General features: G+C 35.3%; 1 protein-coding gene across 23 annotated transcripts in view; it reads right to left on the bottom strand.

Moving 5' to 3' along the window:
• Positions 1–20,030, bottom strand: part of GPHN (gephyrin) — a 631,205-nt gene that overhangs the window by 102,363 nt on the left and 508,812 nt on the right. For all 23 annotated transcript variants that reach the window (XM_045451302.1, XM_045451293.1, XM_045451291.1 and 20 more), the window contains one exon: positions 12,322–12,459. In XM_045451302.1, coding sequence (XP_045307258.1) covers positions 12,322–12,459 — 138 coding nt within the window. The remainder of the gene's footprint in view (positions 1–12,321; positions 12,460–20,030) is intronic.

Genomic DNA, 20,030 nt, shown 5'->3' with positions numbered 1-20,030 from the left:
CTTTGTGCAAAGTTACAGAATTTGGAATAAATGCAAGTGTTATGATTACCAGAATGATTGTCATGATTTAGCAATAAAAAAAGATGCAATGCAATTGGTAACAAATTAATTCTTAAGTTGTATTGTGGTTTCATGATATCTGTTTTATTACTGAGTATGATAACCCACATCTGTGTCACCTATATTCATTTCTATATGTAAAATATTAAGTTTTAAAAATAACAACCGTGTAACTGTAAAAAGCATTTAACTTGACTAAAATAAAACAGTTTAGGAGAAGTACTTAAAAAAATATATAAAATGTTTTTAAGGTCACAGAAAAGGTTTCAGTTGGGAGTAAGTGCTCACTTCTTTTAGTACTTAATCATGGAAACTTTGCCACACCCAGGTCAAGTAAATAGGGTGTCACTGGTAAATGGGTAGCACTTAAGTCCAAGGGGTGAATTTGATGGTTAGGATTTGGTACAAGTAAATAAAATGTTTTTTGTATAGTTTGAACTATTTAAACTTTTCTTTATTGGTAATATCTCAATCATTGTCCTAGAAATTGTCAAGTGCTCCACAGGAAAAAAGAATTTTTTTACTCTAATTTCCATAATTTTGAACTACATATCCTACTATACTAAAAATTATTTCTAATTTTTTCAACATTGGTCCTCTATCAGGATATTGCCATGGTTATTAAAAGAAAGAGGGTGCCTGGATGGCTCACTTGGTTAAGTGTCCCACTCTTGATTTTGGCTCAGGTCATGATCTCATTGTTGTGAGATCCAGACCTGCCTCAGGCTCCATGCTAAGCATGGAGCCTGCTTGGGATTCTCTCTCTCCCTCCCTCTCTCTCTCTCTCTCTCTCTGCCCCTCCCCCACTGGCATGCGCTCCTGTGTGTTCTTTCCCTCATAATAAACATTTAAAGAAACATTCATTAAAAACAGAAAGGCAAAATATGCAAGAAGTATTTTATAAAAAGAAAAAAATACATGATAAAATAAAGCTCCTAGATGGAATGCAAGAAGAAATAAATAATAAAATTACCAACTATGATATTGACTTTCAAAAATTACTGGTGGCTTGGGGTGTCTGGGTGGCTCAGTCAGTTAAATATCTGACTTTGGCTCTCTTTCTCTCTCTCAAAAATAAATAAACATTAAAAAATTCTAATTCTATTCCATTTTAATGGAAACATTTTGCCATTGCTTGTATTCTGAATCATAATGGTTTTTTTTTGAGTATACCATTTCTTTTTTTTAAAATATAATTTATTATCAAATGGCTAACATACAGTGTGTAAAATATGCTCTTGGTTTTGGGGGTAGATTCCCGTGGTTCATCGTTTACACACAACACCCAGTGTTCATCCCAACAAGTTCCTTCCTCAATGCCCATCAGCCATTTCCCCCTCTCCCTCATCCCCCCCATCCACCCTCAGTTTGTTCTCTGTATTTAAGAGTCTCATGGTTTGCCTCCCTCCCTCCCTGTTTGTTAACTATTTTTTCCCCTTCCCCTCCCCCATGGTCTTCTGTTAAGTTTCTCAGGATCCACATATGAGTGAAAACATATGATATCTGTCTTTCTCTGACTGACTTATTTGACTTAGCATAATACTTTCCAGTTCCATCCATGTTGCTGCAAATGGCATGATTTCATTCTTTCTCATTGCCAAATAGTATTCCATTGTATATATAAACCACATCTTCTTTATCCATTCATCAGTTGATGGACATTTAGGCTCTTTCCATAATTTGGCTATTGTTGAAAGCGCTGCTATAAACACTGGGGTACATGTGCCCCTATGAATCAGCACTCCTGTATCCTTTGGATAAATTCCTAGTAGTGCTATTGCTAGGTTGGAGGGTAGTTAATATTTTTTGAGGAACCTCCACAGTGTTTTCCAGAGTGGCTGCACCAGTCATAACTTTACGGTTTTAACATAGACTATGGCACTTCAAAATAGATACTGAATAAAAAGACTGTAAGTAAATTATGTCAAATAAAGCATACATACTTAAAATGTGAAAGGATAATGAGGTATCCATAAAGAATGGAAAACTAAGAATCATATTTAAAGACTTTATCTTGTTTTAACCTCAGATATATTCAATAGAGCTGTGTAAATTAACTTAAACATCATTAAAACTCCTTCTTACTTTTTTGATTAAATATACATTATTTTCTATCGAAATTGCTAAAATGAGATATATTTATGATACGCTTTATTTTAAAAAAGAGGATACATGTATGGAAATATATGATGGTATGCATAGAAGAAAGTATAAAATAGGAAGATAAGTCTACCTGGTTGCAACATAGGGATAATTAGGCCAATGTTATAGGTCTTATTCCTATGGGAGTTAATTTTACTCAATTATATAACCATAAAAATAACTCCCCCAAACAAAGGGGCCTTGTGACTACTGTGATAACAGCCCATGTGTGTTATACCCACAATATTAGAGGAAAATAGTACCTGAAAGCACAAATACAGAGAACAGTTGGGTAATATAATCATAGATCAATATAATCAAAAATCCAAAGATTTTTGGATATGAAAAAGAGCATATTCTCTAGATGTTGTGCTTACGTGCGTATAAACACATATATGCACCACACTTCACAAATACATAGATAAGGATGTTCATATTTGTGGAATGCAGGGAGAAGTATAAAGGGAATGATGCAATCAGAAGCATAAATAGAAGGATTTAATGAGATGTACACATTTTAGAAGTGTAATGAAGTTTATGGACTAAAAAGTCTAAAAAGATGAGACAAACCGAAAGGAATTATGAATGAATTCAAGCAGCCACATTAATGGAAAAACCTACAGCAAATGCCAGCACAGACCAATTCCCAGAAAGATATCTTCAGGTAAACAGGATCATCCTAGGTGAAGACCTTACTAGGTGGAGGTAGAAATGAGGTAGTAATTTGGATAATAAAAATATATCTTTCTCAAACTTTTTAAAATATAACTATCTCAATTCTTTGCTTTAATTTTATAAAGCTCAACCAGAAATTAGCAGAAAAACAGTGAAAACTACTGTTTAATTTTCTAATTAGGTAGGAAGCACAGGCCTGAAAGACCTGGGTGAGTGGAAAATATAAAACAAGTTACAACAAAATGCATAGGGATCCAGAGATTGTTAACGTGGATCAACAACTGCAGCTGAACCAAGGAATTCTAGCTTTGACTTCGTAATTTACAATGTGCTTATCCTAAGGCTATGATTTTAGAATTCCAACATGTAGAAGGAAGGGAAGAAAATCAGTTACTAAATTCCAAATATGACAGCTTAGTGAAAACTAGATGATTTATACATATTCTTTCCTTTAACAGGACATCACAATGACCTTATTGGGTGGATATTATTTCTATTTTTATGTATGAGGGAAATAAGATTCTGAAAGGTTATGTAGCTTGCCCAAGTTCTCTCAGCTACTTAAAAAGCAAAACAAGGTACAGAGTATGTTTGATGGCAAAGCTACTTGCAGTAGATCTTGCTTCCTTTTTCCTTATTTTCTGACAGCCTCTGAACTGTCAGGAGGAATTAATGAATTCCTAGCATGATGTCTGAACCAGTTTGGTGAGAACCTCCTACCACTTGGAATTAGGGGCTTCCGAATTTCTTCAAGAGGGCAGTGAATTTCTGTGTTAGATCACTGCCTGAAGATATGCAGTTATCTAACTACTATGTTAGAGACAGGGAGCAGTCCCTCTGCTGTGGTCAGCATTATGAAAAAGATACTTTACTGTCTCAAACTAGTTCCAGCAGAAAAGCTTACAGGTTCCTTGACTAGAATTGCTTAAGTCCTTTATGGAAAAACAAAGAACCCAAGTCAGAGATGCTAAAATCTTTGGTAATGTAAATTTAAATAAGAATGCCTAGATAATGTAATCTAAAATAATGCTCCTAAGAAAGCAGAATTCTTTCTCTTGAAAGCTCAAGTTTTTCCATCATTAAGTGAAAGAGATTGGGAATTACAAGGAATGATGCCAGAATATTTAAATCTGCTTTACAGTAAGGGGCTGGTACTGTAGCAAATGTAAAGTTGTAATTTATTCACATCATTCCTTCTATTTTATTAAACTTTTTTTTTCTTAAATGTCTATTTATTTTTGAGAGGGGGGGGGTGCAGAGAGAGAAGGAGCACAGAATCTGAAGCAGGCTCTAGGTTCTGAGGTGTCAGCACAGAGCCTGATGCAGGGCTGGAATTCATGAACTGTGAGATCATGACCTGACCCAAAGTTGGATGCATAACCGACTGGGCCACCCAGGCGCTCCAAACGCCATGCATTTTACAAGCAAAGAGGATGAATCATATGTGGTAGTCTTACAAATCCTATCATCCATTGTTACACCAGGTATGCCTCTCCCAAGAAACCAAAGGAAGGTATTTATAATCAGTGGAGCACTTGCTCTTTAAAGGCCTTGCTTGCAGATAGGAACTGAAAATAGTAGATTAGGCCACAGACAACAAAAAATTCATCTGTAGTCCAAAAAGATTAAAACAAATGAACAATACTTTGCACATAAATGCACATGTAGGCACTTGTTTTAGAAGAATAATTTTCATATTGATTTGAGATGTAGTATGCTATAGTGGAATGAACAGCAGACTACGAGTCAAGAATCCTAGGTTACCCTAGGTTTCAAACATAACTATGTGTCCAACTTTAAGAACATTATTATATTTCTTTGGTCTTAATTTCCCTTATCTTTAAAGTAAGAGAGACTACTTGATTTCCAAATTACCTTCTTTCTATAACATTATAAGTATTTCATGTATTATACTCTAAAATTCCTTCATAGAGTTACCCTATGTCTTTGACCTTGACAGCAATCACTTCCAGCATTTCTGTATATGATTTATCCTTAGTTTTCTGGAATTATTGTTGAATCTTCTCAGACATAAAAAAATTTTTTTTAGAGATGTTACAGTTTCAAACTGCTTCACAGATTCAACGGTTCTGAACATTTCTTAGGAATGATGGGCTCTCCTCTATGGGCTTCTATAATTGTAGGTGTCGGAGAATTTTCACAGGCAAAATATTTAGGATTTCAGAGAATTGTGGAGGACTTTCAGTCTCCCCTGCCCTAGTCCCCATACTTTTCCTACTCAGTGATCAGTGGATGAAATTCAATAGTTAGAGGTGCATCTACCTGAAATAAAAATGAACTATGAAGGTTCTGGATAGAAGATCAAATCAGCTACAACATTCCCTTAGGTTCAAACCTAATCCAGAGCAAGGCCCTAACTCTTTTCACACCTGTAACACTGAGAGAGATGAGGAAGCTGCAGAAGGAAAGTTTAAGCTAGCAGAGGTCAGCTAATGAGGTTTAAAGAAAGAAGCCATCTCTACAACATGAAAGTGCAAGGTAAGGCGGCAAGTGCTGATGTAGAAGCTGCAGCAAGTTCTCCAGAAGACCTAGCTAAGATAATTCATGAAGGTGGCTGCACCTAACAACATATTTTCAATGTAGACTAAACAGCTTTCTATTGGAAGGAGATGCCATCTAGGACTTTCATAGTTAGAGAGGAGAGAGGTCAATGTCTGGCTTCAAAGTTTCAAAGGACAGGTCGACTCTTTTGTCAGGGAATAATGCAGCTGATGACTTTAAGTTGAGGCCAATGCTCAGTAAGCATTACAAAAATCCTAGGTCCGTTAAGAATTATGCTAAATCTACTCTGCCTGTGCTCTATTAATGGAACAACAAAGCCTGGATGACAGCACAGTGGTTTATAACATGGCATAATATGAATATTTTAAGCCCATTGTTATGAGCTACTGCTCAGAAAAAAAAGATTCCTTTCAAATATTACTGCTCACTGACAATGTACCTGGTCACCCAAGAGCTCTTATGGAGATGTATAATGAGATTAATGTTGTTTTAGGGACTGCTAACACAACATCCATTCTTCAGCCCATGGATCAAGGAGTAATTTTGATGTTCAAGCCTTATTATTTAAGAAATACATTTCATAAGGCTATAGCTGCCATAGATAATGATTCCTCTGATGGATCTGGGCAAAGTTAATTGAAAACCTTCTGGAAAGGATTCGTCATTCTTTTTTTTTTTATTTTTTTTATTTAAAACAAAATTTTTTTTTTCAATGTTTATTTATTTTTGGGACAGAGAGAGACAGAGCATGAACGGGGGAGGGGCAGAAAGAGAGGGAGACACAGAATCGGAAACAGGCTCTGGGCTGATGGCTCAGAGCCTGACGCGGGGCTCGAACTCACGACCGTGAGATCGTGACCTGGCTGAAGTCGGACGCTCAACTGACTGCGCCACCCAGGCGCCCCTCGTCATTCTTAATACCATTAATAACATTTGTGATTCATGGGAAAAGGTCAAAGTATTAACATTAACAGGAGTTTGGAAGAAGTTGATTCCAAACCTCATGGATGACTTTGAGGGGTTTGAGACTTCAGTGGAAGAAGTAACTGCAGATGTGGTGGAAATAGCAGAACTAGAATCAGAAGTGGAGTCTGGAAATGAGACTGATTTGTTGAGATCTTAAGATAAAACTTTAACTGATGAGGAATGCTTCTTATGCATGAGCAAAGAAAGTGCTTTTTTGAGATGGAGTCTACTCCTGGTGAAGATGCTGTGAATGTTGTTGAAATGACAACAAAAGATTTAGAATATTACCTAAACTTAGTTGATAAAGCAGTGCAACATTTGAGAGGATTGACTCCAGTTTTGAAAGAAATTCTGTGGGAAAAATGCTATCAAAGAGCATCATACGCTACAGCCAAATTGTTCATGAAAGGAAGAATCCATTGAAGCAAAAAACTTCATTGTTGTCTTATTTTAAGAAATTGCCACAGCCACCATAACCTTCAGCAACCACCATCCTGATCAGTCAGTAGCCATCAACATCAAGATGAGACCCTCTACCAGCAAAAAAGATTATGACTTGCTGAAAGCTCAGATGATGATTAGCATACTTCAGCAGTATTTTTTTTAAATTGAGAGAGAGAGAAAGTTGATTTTAAATTGAGAGAGAGAGAACATGAGAAGGGGAGAGGGGCAGAAGGAGAAACAGGCAGAGAGAGAGATAGAGACAGAGACAGAGATAGATAGAATCTTATGTGGGGTTCAGTCCCATGACCCTAGGATCATGACATGAACAGAATCAAGAGTTGGACACTCAAAGGACTGAGACATCCAGGCACCCCAGCGGTATTAAAATTTTTTTTTAATGTTTATTTATTTATGAGAGAGAGAGAGACAGAGCATGAGCAGGGGAGGGGAAGAGAGTGAGAGAGTGAGAGAGAGAGAGAGAGAGAGAGAGAGAGAGAGAGAGAGATACAGAATCTGAAGCAGGCTCCAGGCTCTGAGCTGTCAGCACAGAGCCCAATGTGGGGCTCGAAGTTGTGAACTGCGAGATCATGACCTGAGATGAAGTCAAATGCTTAATCAACTGAGCCACCCAGGTGCCCCCCAAGCAGTATTTTTTATTTAAGGTATGCACATTCCTCCAAAATGGATGAAATACCTAAATGTGAGATGGGAAACAATCAAAATCCTAGAGGAGAACACAGACAACAACCTCTTTGACATTGGCTGTAACAACTTCTTACTAGACATGTTTCTGGAGGCAAGGGAAACAAAAGCAAACATGAACTATTGGGACTTCATCAAGATAAAAAGTTTTGCACAGCGAAGGAAATAATCAACAAAACTAAAAGGCAACCAACTGAATGGGAGAAGATATTTGCAAATGATAGATCTGATGAAGGGTAACTATCCAATATTTATAAAGAACTTATCAAACCGAACACCCAAGAAACAAATAATCCAGTTAAGAAATGGGAAGAAGATATGAATAGACATTTTTCCAAAGAAGACATACCAATGGCTAACGGACACATGAAAAAATGCTCAACATCACTCATCATCAGGGAAATACAAATCAAGACCATGATAAGACACCAACTCACACCTGTCAGAATGTCTAAAATTAACAACACAGGAAACAACAGATGTTGGCAAGGATGTGGAGAAAGGGGAACCCTCTTACACTGTTGGTAGGAATGCAAAGTGATGCAACCACTTTGGAAAACAGTATGGAGGTTCCTCAAAAAGTTAAAAATAGGGGGAGCCTGGGTGGCTCAGTTGGTTAAGTTTCCAACTCTTGATTTCGGCTCAGGTCATGATCTTATGGTTCATGGGTTCAAGCCCTGTGTTGCACTTTGTGCTGAGAGTGCAGAGCCTGCTTGGAATCTTCTCTCTTCTTCTCTCTCTGCCCCTTCCCTGCTCATGCTATCACAATAAATAAATAAACTTCAAAAAAAGGTCAAAAATAGAACTACCTAATGACACAGAAATTGCACTACTAGGTATTTACCCAAAGGATATAAATATACTGATTCGAAGGAGCACATGTACCCTGATGTTTATAGCAGCATTATCAATAATAGCCAAATTGTGGAAACACACACACAGAGGAATATTACTCAGCCATCAAAAAGAATGAAATCTTGCCATTTGCAATGATGTGCATGGAGATACAATGTATTATGTTAAGTGAAATAAGTAAGTCAGAAAATGACAAATATCATATGATTTCATTCATATGTGGAATTTAAAAAACAAAATATGGGGCGCCTGGGTGGCGCAGTCGGTTAAGCGTCCGACTTCAGCCAGGTCACGATCTCGCGGTCCGTGAGTTCGAGCCCCGTGTCAGGCTCTGGGCTGATGGCTCAGAGCCTGGAGCCTGTTTCCGATTCTGTGTCTCCCTCTCTCTCTGCCCCTCCCCCGTTCATGCTCTGTCTCTCTGTCCCAAAAAAAATAAATAAACGTTGAAAAAAAATAGATGAACATAGGGCAGCAGGAAAAGAGAGAGGGAGGCAAACCATAAAAGACTCTTAACTACAGATAAGAAATTGAGGGTTTCTTGAGGGAAGGTGGGCGGGGGTACAGGCTAGATCGGTGATGGATATCAAGGAGGGCACTGGTTGAGATGAGCACTGGGTATTATATGTAAGTGACAAATCACCAAACTGTACTCCTGAAACCAATATTATACTATATATTAAATAAATTTTAAATAAAACTTAAAAAAATGCATGTACATTTGACATGCTATTGCACATTTAATAGAATTCATATAGCATAGACAATTTTTTATATACAGTGGAAAATTGAAAAATTCATTTTACTTTCTTGCTTTATTACAATATTCACTTTATTTTGTAGTGGTCTGGAACACCTGCAATATCTCTGAGGTATGTCTGTACTTTAGCATCAAATTGGAGAATGGATTGGAAGGATGCTAACTGGGTTAGGTGAATCAATTACAATAACCTTGGATGTTAATAATAAAGACCTAATCTAAATCAACAGCAGTGGGGATGGAGAACAAGGGATGGATTCCAGAGGATGTAGAAGAAACATGTGGGGGTAAAGAAAATAAGTTTAGTATTGGTCATATTATATTTATGAGCAGCAGGTATTCATTTGATGTACGAGTCTGGAGCTCAGGCAAGCTCTGGGAAGTGATCTAGACCTAGAAATCACATAATATGTGACACTCATCGGGTTATCCTAGGTAAATGTGTAAGATCTGAAAAGGGTCAAAGACAAAAACTCCAAAGAACATTTATATTTAAGGAATTGAAAAGGGAAGGCAAGCCTGTAAGAGCAAATAAAAGAGACAAGTACCACATTATTCATCTGTCTCTCTCCTATACTACAGTGAGATCCATGGGGCAGGAGTTTTGTTTTATTTATCTTTGTATATCCAGGACCTAACATAGTACCTGACATTTAGCAGATGTTTAGTAAATATATGTTGAACAAACTGAATATGTTTCTATATATAGTATTGTTGTTTAAACACCTAACTAAAATGCCTAGGAGGTTTAATTACAAAGCTCTTTTGCATTAAAAATTGAGTTTGATCCAACTCAAAGGTTGAATGCAAACCTCACTATTATTTTTTATCATCATGGTTGGAAACACTTGACAAGGAAGTTAACCATCCATGAAGAGTCTGCTTCCTTATGAGTGACAACTGATTTAATGTATAAATGAAGAGGAAACAAGCACATGAAGGGAAAGAGAATCCATGCAACAGCATTTTTTTTCCTAAAAGAAAAATAAAAATGGGTCATTTTCAGTTCTGTTTTCTCCTTAGAATGACTAGAATTTGTTTAAATGTAACTTGGCATACACAGTGAGATTATCCTAAGGAGTGATGTTAAGGGAAACTCTCCTAAAATTATTACAAGCCAGTGATGGTTAACTTATTTTTATAATAGGTAAAGTATTAAACTTTTTTCCAGCTTAAGTTTATATTTACATTTTCTGAAAATGTCTTGATGTTGATATAAAAATATCTGAATATTTTGCTTTTAATAATATAAAGAAACCTATTTCACTAAAATTGATTTCTGAAATCATAGAGCTAGTTGTTAATTTTGCACTCTAGACAGTTTTTAAGTCTTTACTTCCTTTAATGAGTAAAACAGAAATAAAAGGTCTCAGCCTGATGATATACACATATTTAAAAGAACAAAAGTCAAAGATTATAACTATATAAAAACAACTTTTGTTGAAGTAGGGTCAAGGACCAAGGAGACAGAATTGGGCACTTAGTATTTCACTAGTTTTAAGCCTTTTTCCTCAAGTTTTTATTTAAATTCTAGTTAGTTAAAATATACGGTAAAATTGGTTTCAAGTGTAGAATTTAGTGATTCATCACTTACATATAACACCCAATGCTCATCACAAGTGCCTTCCTTAATATCCCTCACCCATTTGGCCCATTCCCCCATCCACCTCTTTCCATCAACCCTCAGTTTGTTCTCTATAGTTAAGAGTCTCTTATGGTTTGCCTCCTTATCTCTCTTTCTCTCTCTCTTTTCCTTCCCCTATGTTCACCTGTTTCGTTTCTTATCTGGTTGGCTCAGTTGAAAGAGTATGTGACTCTTGATTTCAGGGTCATGAGTTTGAGTCCCACGTGTGGTGTAGAGATTACTGAAAAAAAAAAAACCCTGACCGTTCTTTTTATTAAATTTTTTTAATGTTTATTTATTTTTGAGACAGAGAGTGAGACAGATCATGAGCGGGGGAGGGCCAGAGAGAGAGGGAAACACAGGATCTGAAGCAGGCTCCAGGCTCTGAGCTGTCAGCACAGAGCCTGATGTGGGGCTCGAACCACAAACCGTGAAATCATGACCTGAGCCGAAGTCAGACGCTTAACCAATTGAGCCACCCAGGCGCCCTGAAAAGCTGACCTTTTTAAAAAAAGTTTTATTTATTGAAGTACTCTCTACACCCCACATGGGGTTTGAACTAATGACCCCGGGATCAAGAGTCACATGCTCTCCCAAGTGAGGTAGGTGCTCCACAGACCTTTTAATTTAAACAGAATTTTTTTATGTTTTCTATCATTTTTTATATTTTAATACTGAAAGAAGAGCACTATCATGTAGTAAAAAGATGAATTTAAGTCTTGAACTTTAGTCCTATTCCTTTTCTGCTGGTCTGAATCTGAGTGTCCTTGCAGAAAAATTATGGTGTTTGTATAGATGCTCTCTAATGTTCATTGAAGTTTGAATATTTTATGATTTATGAATGAAGTCCTTTATTTGTAAAATCAATCCTTTTGTGTTTATCTGCATAACAAAAACAATTAAGAAACTGTATTTTATTCAAATTGCACTAAAACTTCTATCTGAATATTTAGAAAGGGAAATGGTTGATTAAAAACTGAAAACACTGGGGAATACTACCTTTTCGTTATCTTTTCACAGGCTGGTCTCTATGTGCTATTAAACTAAGAGCTTATATGCTCTCATTGAAAATGAGAAGATGGATGAAGCAGAAAAACTGAGGTCAGACTGGTTGTTCAGTGATCCATGAATAAATTAATATATTTTTTATATTTTACATTTAAAAAGATGTTTTCCACAAAAGAAAACATGGTTAGGAGACACATTTATTATCTCTCATTTCTGACAGAAGGACATCAGGCAGACTCAGAGTTAACTATTTTTCCTTACTCAGTGCTGATAACTGTTTCTTTAATTTAGAGTATTGGTATTTTGACAAACAGGGTAAACATAGTTGATTGTTTTCCTTCTTTTTTAATGAAAAGGAAGTTTTATGGGTGGTTTACTCTGTATACCATTAATATTGATCTTAGAGTTGACGAGAAATAAGAAGCAAAAAAGCAAAAAGAATGATGATAGTAATTGTGATAATGGTTAATAACCTTTCTCTTTCAGGAAAACCATGTATTAACATTATATGAATCTTACTTGGAAAAAAATGAAAAGAAAAGGCAATGGGCGAATATAACAGTACCTCGGTAGTTGATGATTTCTGTCCCAAGCACCGGAGTCATCTCCAGGACTGTGATGAAGGCTTTGTCCATAGATGTTAGAGGAAAAGGAGACATGCGGTGTCTTCTAGCCACCTTGGTGATATCGACAGCACTGTGACCTAAACAGGAAGATAATTAACTAAGACTATGATGCTGAAACACTGATTAAAAAGTGGAAATGTCTTATAAGTATCATCAGTTCTCCTTTTCATGTCTGTAAATGAAGATTACAAGGTGAGAAATTTTCTCCTGCTTCCAAAATATAGCCTGCTTTGGTGGAACATTAAATCAAGTCAGCAATGTTACATTATTTGTCAAAACTTGGTGAAATTTAAAGATGTTACTGCATAATCCTTTTGAGTGCTTACTATGCATTGTGGCACTGTTCTAATTAATCTTCACAACAATCTTATGGGGAGCCATTATTATCTTTATTTACAGATGAGGATAAAGGGGTTTACATATCTTGGCCTAAATCACAGACCTAGCAACAAGCAGAGCCAGAATTCAAACCCAGGAAGTCTGGCTTCAGAGTCTATGTCCTTAACCACACACCAAACACTGAATTAATTAATGAGCTAGTTAGTAAAATGAAATACTCAAACTCAAATTTATTTAGGATTTCATAGGAAATTTTCTATTTTCAGAAAAGTCACAGAAAAAGATTATTTTTTAGCTACTCACTCCTTATTCACTCCCCTTCATGGCATTAATATCACCTACACACTAAAACTCCTCATTTATATCTCCAATCCTAACCTCTACCTTCAACTCTAGATTTATATGTCATCCAAACAGCTGGTGGATAAGAGTGTAAATCATCCAACATGCACTTGGATGTGTAACAGGCAATTCAAAGCTAACATGTCCAAAATGAAACTCTTGATTACCCACCCTTCTATTTTATCCTTACAATGTCTTATTCTCTTGCTATTTCCATCTCAGAAAATAGCAACTCCATTCTTCCAGTTACTAATCCCAAACCTTTTCATCAGAACCAAATCTAAACTACTGTTGAAATATATCTAGAATCTGACCATTACTTACCATCGCCATAATTACTACAATAGTTGAAACCATCACTTATTTCCTGGGAAATTGAATAGCCCCCTAACTGGCCTCCCTGCTTCTATCCTTGTTCCACTATAATGTATTCTCCACACAGTAGTTATAGTGATCCTTTTACATTTTAAATTGGATGGTGCTAATCTCTGCTCATAACTCTCCAACGACTTTCCATTTCACTCAGAATAAAATCTTTGCTATGGCCTATGGAGCCCAACATATTATGGCCTCCACTGTCTTCAACTCCTGTCATTTCCTCTCTTGATCACTGTGCTGTAGCCATAGTGATTCCTTGCTTGTCCTTGAGAATGTAAAATACATCTTCCCTCAGGGTCTTTGCACTTGCTGTTTTGTCTACTTGGACATTCTTCCGCAGATATTATGGCTCCATCCATCCTTTGTTTATTTCAGGTCATCAGAGAGGCCTTTGTGAAATGCCCTATATAGAATATTACCTACCATCACTTTCTATTCTTTTTACCCCACTTTACTTTTCTTCGTGTGTGTGTATATATACACACAGATATATATTCATATATATTCATATCCACATATCTATAATTTGTATCATATATACACTTATATTTATTTTTTTATAGCTTTATCTATGTAGAACGTAAGCTCCATTGTCTTTTTTGTTAACTGTTGTTATCTCCAATATCTAGAAGAGTATTTGGGACATACTCAACAATAAAAATAAATATTTGTTAAATCAATGAATCATTTAATGACAAAAAGGGACTTCTTAGATCACTATATCTTCATGCGTAAATAGCTTGGCCTTTCTTTAGAACCCTAACGGTATGTAGCCCAGACGGTAAACAGAAAAGGAGTAGCTACAAACACAGTTGCTTGGCTATCCTGTCTGCTATCTACAACTCCATTCTTCCTTAGCCACTCTGCAGCTGAGAGTGACCATATGACATAATTCTGGTCAGTAAGATGTTGAAAGCTGGGGGCAGGCTTCCTATGGTGAATAAAAAGATAAAGAGATAAAGCTTTAAGAGGAGAAAGCTTTTGCCCTTCTTTCTTCTTTCTGCTTGGAACATGGCCAGATACCGGGACTTGGCATAGCCATTTTTTAACCATGAGGATGGAAACGCACACAGTAAGAATGGAAACCTGAGAAGAAAAAAGAGCCTGCATCTCTGATGACAATATTGAGCTGCTGAACAAGCCCTGAACTATCTGCCTTCAGGCTTTTAATATTCAAGACAAATAAGCTTTTATTTCTTTAATCTACTTTATAATGACTGTATATATTCCTTAGTAGTAAGTTTCTACTCATTGTAATTTATTAAGTTTAATACTCCTACCCCAACCCCAGAAGCTGCTTCAGACGTCTTCACTGAATTAACTTAAAGGTACTGCCTCAAAGAGTTTCCATTCTAAGATATGATATTGTACAAGTACTCAAAGAAAAAGACCTATATAGATGCTTATACTTATGACATTTCTCTCCCATGGGTAATCATAAAATTACAAAATTTTCAAAGCTTGAAGGACCTTAGAGATTTAGTGCTAAACATGAATAACATTGTCTACTCAAAATTTAAGTAGGTGAACACTAACAAAGGATAATGTATGATATGATTTATCATTTACTTACAACAGAAACATAAATTTATTACTCATTTTCACTGAAGTCTCAACCTTGCAATTACATATCATAAAAGCATATTGTCACAACCAGTGTAATTGGAGAAGAGGACAGAGCTAGGTGTTTCTGTTTTTTATTCAGGTTTATAGGTCTCAAGTCTGATATTTTCTAAAATATATTTTACTTTCTATACGGTGCAAATTGTGTCTAACCTTATAAAAGCTATCCTCTTAAAATGTTTAGTTTCTGAGGAGAAAACTGTACTTTTTAACTGTACAGTTTATTTCTTGCATATGCTTTGTAATAGAATTTTTCTTATTAGAAAGTTAGTTTGATTATCAGTGATATACACACCCATTCAACAAATATTTATTGAATGCATTTTATGAGCCAGGTATGTTAGGGAATTGGGATACATAGAGTGACATATACTCTGCCATGAGGAACATTATAGCTCAGCAGAAATGAAAGATGGTAAATAAAAAAAAAAAAAAAAAAGAGCAGGAAGGTAGGAAACCACTCTAACTACAGAGATTGGTAGTTTTCTGTCTCTCTTTAATTGAAAATGGCAGTGTAGATATCTACCAGCCTAAAAAATCTTTCCCAAAATCTTTAAAATAATTTTGTATCTTATTTGTATATTTTTTAAGGGTACCTATCACTCTCCATCTTATATTATAGACATTTAAACATTTGTCTTAGTTACATTAGTCAATTGTAAACTCCTTGAAGGTATACCCTGTATGTTACTAAATTTGTGGTTTGTTTCCATTTTTTAAAGAAACACAATTTTAACTATTTTCTGATGTTGACAGCAGTGACTTGCAAGAAACTTCAAAGTGAAAGCTTCAGAAAATTTAAGAATAGTTATCTCTGACTTCTCTTATTTTGCAAGTTACAATCCCAAAGCACTTATATTTGTCCTGGGCCATTGAAGAACTAAATCACACAGGAAAAAGAATCAAGAACTGCTTTCCTCCACATTCTAATACTCTTCTTGATTCTGAGCCCAGCACAGAAATCTGATGGAAGAAAAAAAAGTATGTACTTTTATCTCTTGAAGGCCAGATGGGTTATATAGTCTGGTAGCCAAATTTCATTGAATGGTCCATAAAATCCAGTTCGGCAGAAGTAGGAAAGGAAGGAAAGAATAATTTTTTGTTAAAGTAAGAAGGTTATAATAAAAGGCAGCTTGAATTTTGGATAAAGAAAATATCCAAAAATTGAGAGAAAATTTGGATAGAGTTTTTCCTATAAAACAAAAATAAAATATTTCATAGCCACAAATATATTCTGATAGTTACATTACAAATAAATACCAGTGGTCACAAAGAGAATCTGTGAGGGCATCAGCTCCATTCAACTCATGTATGATACAAAACTAACATGCAAAAATACGTGTCCTATAGAGAAGATTATAGTGTTCAAGGGAATATCTATTTAACTTATAAATGTATGGTTATCACTGATAATTGGTAGGCAGCATGGCTATTTTGACAAAAATAAACTACTAAGTGCTGTAGGATATGGGATCTTTATATGGGAGTGGGGCAAGGATAGGGAAATGAAATCTAGACATCGCCTCCACTAGTAGCTGTCTGAACTGAGCAGAGAATAACAGGTTGAATTACTATAACATCTAAATTGATAGCATTCTTCTGCAATGGGCTTAATTTTCTCAAGTAGACTTATAAGATTAAAGCAATTCTAAATTGGCAAAGATTGACCACCTTGAGGTTTCCCTTATAAATCTAGGTTTCTATAAGTGAAACTTAACTCGTCTCTCTTATATTTTCTAGTGCGTAAGTCCAGTCATAGGGTTGACTTTGAAAGTAAAAGTCCTCAAAATGTTACTGGGATTTCCTGTCTTCTATGCAGCAAGACTACATAACACAGACAGTGTAAAAACAGTATGGGTTCATTCAGGATTGCCATCATCAAAGATATGTTTAAATACTAATTGCAATGTCTATGATGTATGAGGCCTTCAAAATGGCACAGAAAGTACAAATGGATTCCTTTCTACTGAGTAGAGTAACTCAAGATCTTTGTCATGTAGCAGTAACCGTTTTCTTATAGCATGGCTATCTTGAAATGAAGCTATACCAATTTTATACCAATGAAATTATTTTTCCCACTTCAAATGCATTATTTTTAATGTGACAATTCTTAATATACAATGTTTCATCCTGGTTTGAAAATACTTCTTTAAATTAGAAGTAAATGATGAAAAGATGTTTTCAAATGATAGAATATAACAGAAAAAAGGTATTTATGAAGGTTCTTCTTGATTAAATTAAAATCTTCAAGAGGAAACTTTATCCCTCAAGACAAAAATAAAAGAGTTCCCCAAACTGCCTAAAGTATAAATCATTATTCATTCTTTGGATATACAGAAAATCTCAAGGAATAGATTTGTTCTGCCCTATTAATAACACTGCCTTTATTTATCATAGTACTTGCAGCTTGAATTCATTATTTTTCTACTTTCTGGAGCTTTCAGAGAAGCAAACCACCTAAAATAATAAATATCTTTCCTAGGAAACCTAAAGAGTGAAAATGATAGTTTGTTCAGGTTAAATAGCTAGGACCTTTGGTAATTTGAGGAATTTGAGGTTTAGATATGTAAGCATTTACTCTTTCATATATATCTCTCTCTCAAATTAACAGAGATCAAGTTCAAAGCCCAAGGAAGCACTGGCGATGGTAGAGTTCATAGGCTTAAAATGATATAGCATTTTGTATATCTGAAAATAATCTCTCATACTTTTTTCAATTTAATAGTCTTAAACATCTTTCTACTTATTTATCCAAGATAATGAGCCTCATAGCATTTCTGACAAAATCTAGAAAACATGGCTGAAAGGATTGTGTTATTTTCTAGGGCAATATAAGAAATATTAAAAGAAAATACTCCTGGGATTTCTATGCATCAAGATTATGAAACAGGGAAATGTTTGCTCTTTAATCTCTATCTATGGTTCACTATCACCCACAGGATAAAATCAAATTCCTTAGAATAGTATACAAAGTGCTTCCTGGCTTCCTTTTCAGTCTCATCATTCATTCACTACTTCATTAGGAAATTGATGATATTGCAGATATTGGAATATAACATACTATTTCATATTTTCCTGCCTTAGCATATGATGTTCGTTCTGCCTAGAATGCATTTTCTCTTATCTTGTTTTCCTAAGAAATTATTATTCTTCCTTCACAACTCTCTTCAGTAAGGAAGTAATCAAATAATGATGGAACATGTCAAAAGGATCCTGCAGTCAATTGGAAGAGACTCTCTTTGGCCAAAACTGGGACAATTTAAGCATCAAAGTAGATTAGGATAGTAACAGATTACATAACCCCTTTAATAAAATAAAAATAAGATTCTATGAACAAACACTAATATAAATAAAGAAATAATGAAATAAAATTCTTTCTTACAACAGAATGCCAACTGATAAATGAAGAAATTTTGGAATTAGAAAGTCAACACTTGGCAACTATCATAGCAAGAATTGGTTCAGGTTAAAATCATCAACGGATAGTAAAACTGAAGGTAAAAATCTGAAGAAAAACAATGAATTTATATAGTTTCACTATATAACCCCACAAGATTCTACTAACTACAAAGTAAAATAGTAGTTTTGTAGTGGAAAAACCTGGAAGACAGCATCTTAACCAAGTGATCAAAATTAATATTACCAGTAAAATGGGAATGCAAATTGGTGCAGCCGCTCTGGAAAGCAGTGTGGAGGTTCCTCAGAAAATTAAAAATAGACCTACCCTATGACCCAGCAATAGCACTGCTAGGAATTTATCCAAGGGATACAGGAGTACTGATGCATAGGGGCACTTGTACCCCAATGTTCATAGCAGCACTCTCAACAATAGCCAAATGATGGAAAGAGCCTAAATGTCCATCAACTGATGAATGGATAAAGAAATTGTGGTTTATATACACAATGGAATACTACGTGGCAATGAGAAAAAATGAAATATGGCCTTTTGTAGCAACGTGGATGGAACTGGAGAGTGTGATGCTAAGTGAAATAAGCCATACAGAGAAAGACAGATACCATATGGTTTCACTCTTATGTGGATCCTGAGAAACGTAACAGGAACCCATGGGGGAGGGGGAGGAAAAAAGAAAAAAAAAAAAAAAAAAGAGGTTAGAGTGGGAGAGAGCCAAAGCATAAGAGACTGTTAAAAACTGAGAACAAACTGAGGGTTGATGGGGGGTGGGAGGGAGGAGAGGGTGGGTGATGGGTATTGAGGAGGGCACCTTTTGGGATGAGCACTGGGTGTTTTATGGAAACCAATTTGGACAATAAATTTCATATAATAAAAAAAAAAAATAAAAAAAAAAATAAAAGGACATAGTGGGATTTTAACATATTTGAACAAATTTGGAGGTCTCAAGCTGCAATTGTGTTTTAAAACTTCTTTGTATGAATGAAATTGCTATTGGAAATGATAATTGCATTTCTCAAATACCAATATAATTCAAAACATTAAAAAAATTCAACACAAAAAAAAATATTACCAGTAATGGAACAAAATGGTATCATGAACCTCTTGATATGGTGCATGGAGAAGGGTACAACATCACATATAAGCTATTTCTATCAAAAATGCTTAATCTGAATCAGACCATCAAGAAACATCCAAAAAGTCTAAATTTGAGGAACATTTTACAAAATAATGACCTATACTCTTGAAAAATGTTAAGGTCATGGAAAAAAAAAAAAAAAAAAAAAAAGAGGAATTGCTCCAGATAAAGGAGCCTAAAGGCACATAGTAGCTAAAAGTAATGCATGATTCTGGATTGGATCCCAGATCAGAAGAAGAAAATGTTTTTTTCCTTTTGCTATCAAGAACATTATTAGAAAAATTTGCAAAATGTAATTTGAATAAGATTACATAACAGCATTGTGGCAAGGTTCATTTCCTGATTTTGATAATTGCACTGTGGTTATGTAAGAGAATTTTTTTTCTTTCTTTTCTCCTTTTTTAATTTATAAAGGA

The sequence above is a fragment of the Leopardus geoffroyi genome, chromosome B3 (assembly GCF_018350155.1).
Source record: "Leopardus geoffroyi isolate Oge1 chromosome B3, O.geoffroyi_Oge1_pat1.0, whole genome shotgun sequence".
In the NCBI taxonomy this organism is placed as follows: Eukaryota; Metazoa; Chordata; class Mammalia; order Carnivora; family Felidae; genus Leopardus; species Leopardus geoffroyi.
This window is presented reverse-complemented; position numbering and strand designations above follow the sequence as displayed.